Genomic DNA, 9,756 nt, shown 5'->3' with positions numbered 1-9,756 from the left:
TAATACAGTAACAAAATGGTATTAGTAGGCACGATGACTGTTGAATGAAGCTTTAAGAACCATAATGGCTAAACATAATGCCTGTTATATAATGAAACATGTCATTATGTTTGTGCAGTGGCCTAGTTTTCAGTTGGCTATAATGCACTTAATAACTTACATACTATACATGAAGGAACTATATGCAGTGACCTTGTTTCACAATGTCAGTTCCACTTGACATGTGGTCTTTGTCAATATAAAGTACATTATCTTGTTGCCTTTAAGCCTGTGATGGTCAAAAGCATCTGTCATTATTATTAAGCAGGATTTCGCATGTAGACCCTGAACACATTTTAGTTTGTTTCTGTTTGTCTACACAATATCTTATAACAGATGAAAAGATAACTGTGATAAGAGAGTTGTTCTCTTAAACCATAAGCATTTGACTGTTAAATACACTAAACTCATCTGGAATAAGTAACTGAAAGCACATTAGTGACGATTTGGCACGTTAAGAATTTCTCTCAGGTGTGAAACATTGAGTGTGACACTTGGAAGCCAATGCAAATAGTTACTTAAAGTCAAGTCAGAAGAATAAGCTGATTTCTGCTAAGTAAGGTTCACATGTGGTTAAGACCATATGGCACCAGTCCTGTGGGAACGTTCAAGGACACAGTCATTGTCAACTTTTTTCAATTGTTTTTGACTCTTAATAATAGAAGTAACAGCAGTTCAACCGTATGCATGACTTGTAAGTATATTTGCAGCCATCTGCTGAATTATATTAGTGACTGTGTTTCTTGTCTCTAGGGCACTGAGCAAGCTTGAGCACCATCAGGACATTCCAGCATCACCCGTCTCATGAGCGTGTAGATGCACTTAACCCTCAGGTCTGAAAGGAGCAGCATATGTCAGCTTGACACTTCATACTGATCTAAACAAGCTCATTCACTTTGCATTACGTTTGTTGTTTAATGCAAGAACTTCACTGACACTGACAGTTTTTTAAGTAAAATCAGTCTTTATTGGTCTCTTCAAGACCAAACATCTTTTATAAAAACAATAGCAAAATGCTTTACATTTTGGAAAACATAAATTATAAGCAAAAAGATAAAGAAATACATAATGATTCTTTGTACGACATTTAAATAATATGGAAATCAGAACACAACCTTTTAAAGTTGGCAAGAATACAGCGGTAACGCTACGAAGAAAATGTATATTTCTGTTATTTACATGGAAGTGACAGCTATAGACATATAAAGGCAGTCAATGTGACTGAGAAAATGAAAATCCACAGGAACATTTGATTTCAAAACAGGAACAAGTAGTCTCAGATCATTTAAGCTTTTGAAAAACAGCATGTGCGTACCAGAAAATAGCTTCCACGTTTAGATACTTGAAATGAATTGACACGCTATGAACTTTCAATGTTCTGCAGATCTACTAATGCATGTCTGTGGATAATGCCTTAAGATAAACAGTGCCTTTACAATAAGCATTCTCAAAAGTACTGGCTCAAGCTTATATAGCTTATTTGGTCCGTATTTTAGTGGCAAGGTTAATTTCTTCCCCAAGCTTTTTAGCTTTGGAAAGTGCTTGCAGTGGTGCTTAAACATAAGGTCTTTTGACGTCACCCTGCCAGATTTGTCTAAACATGTAGCAGATCCTTACAGTGGCCTGCACCATATAAAACATGCTGCTGCTTGCAGAGCACCTGGCACATTTAGTTCTAATTAAAAGAGCCTGTTTTTGTGCAGACTGGGATTTGAGTGTCCACCACATTCATGATTCAGACTTCGTCTGTTCTAACAAAGACACTCCTAATAGAGCTTTAGACCTTCAAAGCACCAACACGTTATTTTGGCAGGTTACGAATGGTGGTTTCTCCACCCATATCATTGGTTAGTATCTCAGCAGAGGCCCTCTATGACTTGTTCTCGATCTCAGCGGGCGCAATCATCATGGTGGTGGTTTTCAGCGGGTGGTAGCGGCCGCGCCAGGTCTTCCAGAACACCCCTTGCTTTCTCTGGTGCCTTTGCTTTGGTGCAGGAGTAACAAAATATCTGCCATTCAGGTTTGAGCGACCACAATTGCTAAACCACCAACCACCTGGAAAGCCAAACATAGAAACCAATTAGAACCATAACATCAGCCACATAGAAAAACATATTTTATGGCCCATGGTCTCATGATGTTACCTGATAACTGTTTGGCACAGTTGAGGTCATTCTTTTGGTCGTTGTCTTTGTCGCGGGTGGAGAAGGGCACTCCAGATGATTCGGTGGACAGAGAGCTCTCCAGGTTCCCGGCGGGACTCCCCAGAATGTGCAAGGAATAGTTGCTCTCCTCGCCATTCAGACGGATAGGGTAGTTAATGGTCTGAGCTTCATCCCGCCAATCAGAGAACTGCACCTTGAGGATGTAGTTGCCGCCCTTGGACACAGAATGGATCTTCTCCAGGCCAAGCCAGAACTCACCTGAAAGTGACATTTATAGTTATATAGAGGGATATTTAAGAGACTCTGTCTACTCTGTTCTAGGAATAGGTCAGGAGATTTAGTCACTCTGCAATTAAATCATTTAAGGGCATTAGGGATACAGGATTTGACAATGTTTCCTCTCTAGCCAGGATTGATCTGATCCTATATCCTTAATCTGCCACTGTACAACCCTTATTAGTAGGTAAATCTCTATGCCTTAATCATAGTGTACAGATGTGGCTATTTGCTCAGAGCCTGTTGGTCACATGCAAAACAAGGTCAGTTTACATTAGATTCTTACCATTTAGGCTCCCAAAGCCAGTCTGGTATGCCTGCCAAAGTTGATCGAAGTCTACAGATCCATCTTGGCGTCTCTGGATAACTGTCCATCCTCCTTCTGTGGATACACGCACAAAACAGGAGGATTACAAGCTGTTCTGAGTGATGCTTTGGGGGATGGGGAGGCAATATCCAATGTGGTTTATGAACAAAGAAGCCATAGATGCTCTTTTAAGAGGGTATGTGAGATAAATGGACAAATAAAAGAGGCAGAAATTTGGTTTGCGCCACTCACCGGGTGTCATTTCGCAGAAGACCTCAAAAGGCTCAGAGTCAGTTGGCTGGATTGTGTATAGCCCGCTTGTGGTCTCACCCCTCAGGAACAACTCATGACAGTCAGAAGCCATGGCTGAAAGACACCAAAACACCACAAAAATGTTCACATGTCTGCAAATGACCTTTACCCAAGCCTGTATCCAAACAGGGATTTATAAATTGGCACTAAATGGAAATTGTTCACATGTCTAGGGTAAAGGTTTATCACATTGTTTAATGGTGAACTAAACTTTATCTCAAACACAGAACCTTGAACGTGCCATCCAAGAACCCAAAAGCCAACATGGAGTTTGTTTTGAACTCCAGGGCAATAGTCCAAGTCATCTGATGAGTTGTTATTAAACAAATCTCACACTGGTCCAAAAGAGCATTCAGTGTAATGCTATACACACTGACATATATTTCTCAGACAAGTGTGGCAAACATCTGCCTAACAAAGGCAGACCTGGCTGAAACATAGAGGGTGTAAACATGACCTTTCCCCCAGTTCCCAAGCAGAGACATCCCTCAGTAGAGCTACAAGCATCCCTTCCCCCTGCCCCCTTTAGTCCAGCCCTCCACGCCTGCTTCACGTGCACAGCACCCCTCTGCTGACATCACAGTGCATGGGCAGCGAGTGATCAGGGAATGCCGAGGCTGCTGCTGCTATTTGAGGAGCAACTGCACAGGCCTTCAAGGGACTGTGTGGGATGCAAGTCAGATGCCAAAAAAAAAAAAAAAAGTTTGGCAATTGTCTGTCCTGTTAAAAATTGGATGCCCTACATTAACTGACAGTAAAATAAAAAATATGAAAATTTGAATTTGTTACACATCTATCTATCTATCTATCTATCTATCTATCTATCTATCTATCTATCTATCTATCTATCTATCTATCTATCTATCTATCTATCTATCTATCTATCTATCTATCTATCTGTCTATCTGTGTGTGTGTGTGTGTGTGTGTGTGTATAAACAAAAAAAAAGAATGCAGCAGATTTAAAAGTATCAAAGCATATGATTATAAGTGAAGTGGTCTTCTTTAGTCTGGCACACTTCTCATTGACTACAATAAAAGGGGTGGTCTGTGTGGATGAGTAGAGGTGGTGGGGGGGTCTAAGTGGGATAGTCTGGCTCTGACAGATCTAGGATAAAGGTTACACGTTTTCTGAGTGATCTCAGAATGAAGTGATCTCCACACAACAGGGAAAATCTGTATAAAGTTCATGGTCCAAAAATATGCACTCTGTACATTGTTTTCGGTGGATTAGAGCCAGGAAATCTAATCTAAGGTACATGATATACTATAACTGGAAAAAAATAAGCCCTCCCTTTGCTCTTGGCCAGATTTGAAACAAATGTGCGCCTGCTTGTGACCCTGCGTTAACACAGTCCAAGACTGATGAACTCTCACACAATTGGAAGGCATCCAGGGAAACTGTTTTTTTTTTAAAGCATTCTTTGGATCCCACTGATGTCAGAACTTGCCATGAGAGGCTTTATTGTGATCATTTGGATGACTGTTCTGGCCCGTGTGTTTCTGCTAGGTTCACCTTTCACCTACTTAGAGGTAGTCATTGCTTTGAAATGGAGTTTCCATTTCCAACCCTCACACACATTGTTAAAATACTTCTAAAAACCTCGTAGTTAAATTTTGGACATTTTCCATATGTTTTCCAGATCTTTTGCCTAACTGGACATGTTCCATCAACATTATGCAGTACAAAACTATAGGAGCAAAACAAGTGGCACAAGTCTCAGCATGTTTTTGATAAAGAGCGAAACCTCCTCTTGTATGTTTTTTGGATGCAATTATTTTATTGTGTGTATTTGAATTATCAGAGACTGTTTAATAAGGCAGATTCATTATGTGAATGGAACAATTAGACTTATTTTCGCCAGCATATAGTTTTTGTGTGTCTTAGTAACTTTAGTGTATTTTTTTTCTTCTTCTTCTTTTTCCGAAATACATTTTCACCATATTAATATATGTAAAAAAAAACGCTTTTACTTATAGGTGTAACAGCATAATGATGAACTGACTTACCAACAGGTGAATCTCGCTGTTCAGAGCTCGCGTTCAGATGAACGTCATCCTCCTTCCGTTTGAGAGAAGACCGCTCGCTGTTCATATGAATCTACATGAATATTATGGGTAAGTTTGCAGTCATAGACTTAATATATTGACACCACACTACTTCATAGTTAAGTTATATTTTATTTTGTAGTATTCTTACCTGGTTTTGGAGGGTGCGAATGCGAACATTTTGTTTCTCCAGTTTTTCTTGCTGTTGCTTGATGCGCTCTACTAGATCATCAATGCGCTTATTTTGTGCCTCCAGCATCCACTGAAATCAGAAATAGTTTGCGGTCAGTCTTTATTCACACTCAAAACATGGCCTTTTCCAAACCTCAGCAGACCGCAACGATAATCATGGAGTTGTTGACAATTAAGTTCCTATTTTCCAGTATAACCGGTCTTGTAAACAGCTTTTTTTCTGTACATCGTTATGTAACAGAAGTTGCAGACAGTGAAAAACGATATACGTCTGCATGCGTATGAAACACTTAAGGTTCTGTTAAGCTTGTTTCTTGCTGAGACTTATGAAGGGGCGAAGGTCAACACACTTCAAACTTTCCTGGAGGTCAGAAGGCTGTCACTTTCTTTGTCTGAACAGCTGCTACCTTGCACGTACTACATGGCTCTTGAGTTCATGCCATGAGTGGCTAGTGTGCTCTATTGGAAATGCAGTTAAAAAAACAAACAAAAAATATTTCCTATCCAAATAATTCTTGATTAGTTAATTGAAGTTTTTAGAATATGATTTTAACAAATATATGCAAATGCACAACCAAACATTACAATGCATATCAGGCAGATATGTTGTTAGCCTAAGGTTAAAATCCTTATATGCTTTACATTTTTTTTAACCCTGATATGAGATTTTTTCACCTACCTGAATGGTTCGGGCATCACTGTAGTTGCCTTTGGCAGCTTCCAAACCCTCTCCTTGCATCAAGCCATCTACTTTTTCTTCCAGCTTATTCATCCTCTCGTGGTCCTTCTTCCTGTCTTTGAGCAGCTCTTCTGTCTTCTCCCGCAGATCCACGGACACGTTTAGGAGAAGGTTCTCACGTTCTTCCAGACTCTGGGCTTTTGCCTTCAACGCCTCACTGTCTTCTTGAAGCCGTTGTGTCAGCTTGCCAAGCTCGGATATGGTGACGTTGAAGACCTTCATCTTGATGGTTATGTCTTTCACCTGGCCTTTGGTCTTGTCCACATGCTCTTTAAGACCCTGACCTAGCTGCAGCAACCCATGTGCTAGCACATTAACATCATCCCATGCTGCATACTGAACTCTCTTCTCTTTTCCAGTAGCAGCTCCTCTCCTTTCCAGCGGGAAGCTCGTCCCAGAGCTCGCCAAGACTGTGATGCATAGCAGATTTGCCAGTGCTACCTTCATCTTGCTTGTTTTGTGTCAGTGGTTGTCTAGTTATTCTAACTAGCTGTCGCAGTATTCTCAAGAGCACAGGCTCATGCGGTTGAAAGGCTAACTTGTTTTTATACCCTTTCTAAGCCGTCTAGCCTGTTCTGATTGGTTGGCCATCTGGAGGGAGTGTGTGAGTCTGCTCAGGTTTCAACCTCCTCCCTCTTAACCATATATTTGCTTCGAATGTGGACCATGATGTAAGAATGGACTCGGTTGCAACCATAAAGAATGTACTTTTTTTTTTTTTAAGATTTAATGAAAATTGAGTGTAGGTCTACAACAATAATGAATATTGAGCAATTTATGTTTATATGTGGACTTATATTGACTTTAGTCAGTGGTTTCATTGATTAATTATATTTATATTAACATTTTTATTACACTAATTCCCACAAACAGTCTTACTGAGACTATTAAATTGTAAAGGACACATTAAATCTCCCAAATCAAATGTGAATGATTTTAGTTTGGTGCATCCTGCCCTGTTTAATGTCCAAATAGTGGACATTTATAAAATATGCATTACATAGAAAACTACATGTAAGTTATGTAGCTTAGAGAGAGAATATAGTGGAATTGGTGTGAATGGACACTGGGGTTTTCCCAGTATGAAGTCATTATTGCGGCAGAGGCTTTGTGTGGAGAGACGAGGTGAACGTGCCACAGCTAAGCGCTGTGGTCTGTAGTGGTCTGTTCCACTGTGAGCACAGAGCAGTGTGAGAATTAGGGGAAAGTTCACACTAACAGAAAGCCAGCATTCACCGGAGGTTTCTGAAGACTATGCTCAGATACATCTTTAGGCGATGCCTGAGATTTTGTCACTCCCATAGAAAAGCAATACTCCGGTGTTTTTAGCTGTTTTGTCTTGTGATACAAAGGACTTGGTGTTTATTCCAGGGGTTAATATCAAAGTACAAGTGTTACAGAGTTTACTTTTCAGCTTTCGAGAGCTTTTCAGGTTTTCAGAGAGATATTTGTTTGTTTTTACAGTGTACTTTGCAGAGGTGGTCAAAACAGGATTTGAAAGGATATCCACAAGTGGAGCTGAAGCCAGGACTTGATTAAGTCACGTTAGTCACGTCTGGAATTATATTTTTAACGGAGCTGACGTATATGAATGAATGTGTACACTATCCTTCAAATGTTTGGGGTCAGTAAGATGTTTTTAAAAGTAATTAATACTTTTAATCAGCAAAGATGTATAAAATTGATCAAATGTGACAGTAAAGTCAGTAAAGATATATAATGTATGTATATATATGTATAAAGGTTCTACAAAAATATTAAGCAGCACAACTGTCTACAACATTAGTAATACTATTTTTTTTTTTTCATAAATCAGCATATTAGAATGATTGCTGAAGGATCATGTGACACTGAAGACTGGAGTAATGACTGCTAAACTTTGCTATTACGAGAATACATTACATCTGAAAATATATTGAAATAGAAATCAGTTATTTTAAAGTATAATAATATTTCACAATATTACTATTTTCACTGTTTTTGATCAGATAAATGCAGCGTTAGTGAGCATAAGAGAGTGCTTTCAAAAATATTAAAAACTTTTACTGACCCCAAACTTTTGAACTGTATAGTGCATGACAGAAAACGTCATCGTAATAATTAAACGCCTTTAAATGTTTCTATAATCTGTAATGTGTTGCAGCTAGAAAAACACTTCACTTGAATTTCAAGCCTAAAGGGTGTTTCATGATTAATGCTGGATCGGCAAAGCATTTTCTCATTCCAGTCCTTGTAAACCAACTCTCAGGGTGTGTTTGCTTCTTAATGCCAGTGACGTGCAGCAAACAAAAAACAAACACTTATTCAGTTGTTTCAGCTGGTTCTGTAATAGCATGAACGCCTTTTGGTGGATCACTTTAATTGAATCACAAAACCTGTCATTGTTTTTCATGTGCAGAGCTGCTAAACAAAAAGACAGAGAATGATATCTTAAAACAGTAATTACTGATGAACGAATGACTCACAACTCTGGAAGGTCAGAACATTAGGCATGGGATTTTAATCTAAGCATCATCTGTGAAGCACAGTGCACATATGAATCTCTCCTACAGCTGAAGTCTTTTCAGATGCTGAGTAGCCCTGAAGAGGATCATTAGCATTTGAATGACAGGGATATTCAGCATTTGCCCTGTCTACGAGTTTCCCAGAAACACTGATGGCAGTAGTTAGTCATCCGCCCAAAAGAACAGCTGCATTTTTGACTCTAATATGCTGTCACTCCCAGCAGGATGACCTTTTACCCACATTCTAAATGCGCAACATCTGCATCACAGAAGATGTATGCGAAAGAGGCGCTATAGGTGCGTAAGCTATAGATGTCTGAGGAAACTGTTAACTGAGTCACTGTTGAAATGGAAAAAAAAAGTGCTGAACTTCTTTTGAGGAAGTAACCAGTGGTTAACAAAAGCATTACTGAGGTCTTAGTTTAGCAGACAACACATAAATCATGTCACAAATGAACATAAGACTCTATTGAATTTATTCTCTTTTTGGATCTTCCATGTTAAAAGTTATTCACCTTCTTCATTCATCCGTATATCAGGAACATTTTGAGTTCCTATAATTGATGCTGGACTGTGAAGTACAGTATTTTTACATCTACATTCCAGCTTTAGTTAGATGATATCTGTGGGTGATTGCATCATAAAAGCTGCTACCCATTTATAAACTATCTGTGACTCAGGTTTAACAAAACCGGTTTAACTTTTTCTGTTCAGAGGACTGTATTACAGGAAATCCTTCTGTGTGTTATTCACAGCTCATATTTACAATGAACACTGGCATATGCGCACGTTGCTTATGCTCACCAAGGCTGTAGTTATTTGAACAAAAATATTGTGAAATATTATGCAGATATTTAGAATAACTGAATATATTTTAAAATGTAATTTATTCCTGTGATGGCAAAGCTGAATTTTCAGCGACATTACTCCAGTCTTCTGTTTCACATGATCCTTCAGAAATCATTGTAATATGCTGATTTGGATAATCGCACTCGGGCTCGGTTTAGGGCAACCGTTCCTAGTGTGAGTACACCCTATAGTGTGGTTTTCCTCTTCTGCATATAGGGTTTGTGATGTTTATATAAGACTATGTGATACTATTTATGTATTTATAACACATAGATAACTACATGTTGCATGCTTGATAAATGAATGATTAGGAAACAATGAAATT

The 9,756-nt window shown here is 38.9% G+C and overlaps 1 protein-coding gene across 1 annotated transcript; it reads right to left on the bottom strand.

Moving 5' to 3' along the window:
- Positions 1-1,181: 1,181 nt before the first annotated feature.
- LOC109056360 (angiopoietin-related protein 4-like) lies at positions 1,182-6,604 on the bottom strand. The gene is made up of 7 exons (XM_042718225.1): positions 6,019-6,604; positions 5,299-5,409; positions 5,109-5,199; positions 3,040-3,153; positions 2,767-2,862; positions 2,184-2,462; positions 1,182-2,094 (listed from the first exon to the last, which is right to left on the bottom strand). Exons 1-7 carry the CDS (start codon positions 6,523-6,525, stop codon positions 1,910-1,912), a joined length of 1,383 nt encoding a protein of 460 aa, XP_042574159.1. The 5' UTR covers positions 6,526-6,604; the 3' UTR covers positions 1,182-1,909.
- Positions 6,605-9,756: the final 3,152 nt, after the last annotated feature.

The sequence above is a fragment of the Cyprinus carpio genome, chromosome B2 (assembly GCF_018340385.1).
Source record: "Cyprinus carpio isolate SPL01 chromosome B2, ASM1834038v1, whole genome shotgun sequence".
NCBI lineage: Eukaryota > Metazoa > Chordata > Actinopteri > Cypriniformes > Cyprinidae > Cyprinus > Cyprinus carpio.
This window is presented reverse-complemented; position numbering and strand designations above follow the sequence as displayed.

Coding starts and splice junctions, on each gene's coding strand:
- LOC109056360 (XM_042718225.1), bottom strand. CDS start 6,525: ATGAAGGTAGCACTGGCAAATCTGCTATGCATCACAGTCTTGGCGAGC. Junction 5,200..5,298: donor TTCGCACCCTCCAAAACCAG/GTAAGAATACTA, acceptor ATATTCATGTAG/ATTCATATGAACAGCGAGCG. Junction 3,154..5,108: donor ACAGCGAGATTCACCTGTTG/GTAAGTCAGTTC, acceptor GGTGTCTTTCAG/CCATGGCTTCTGACTGTCAT.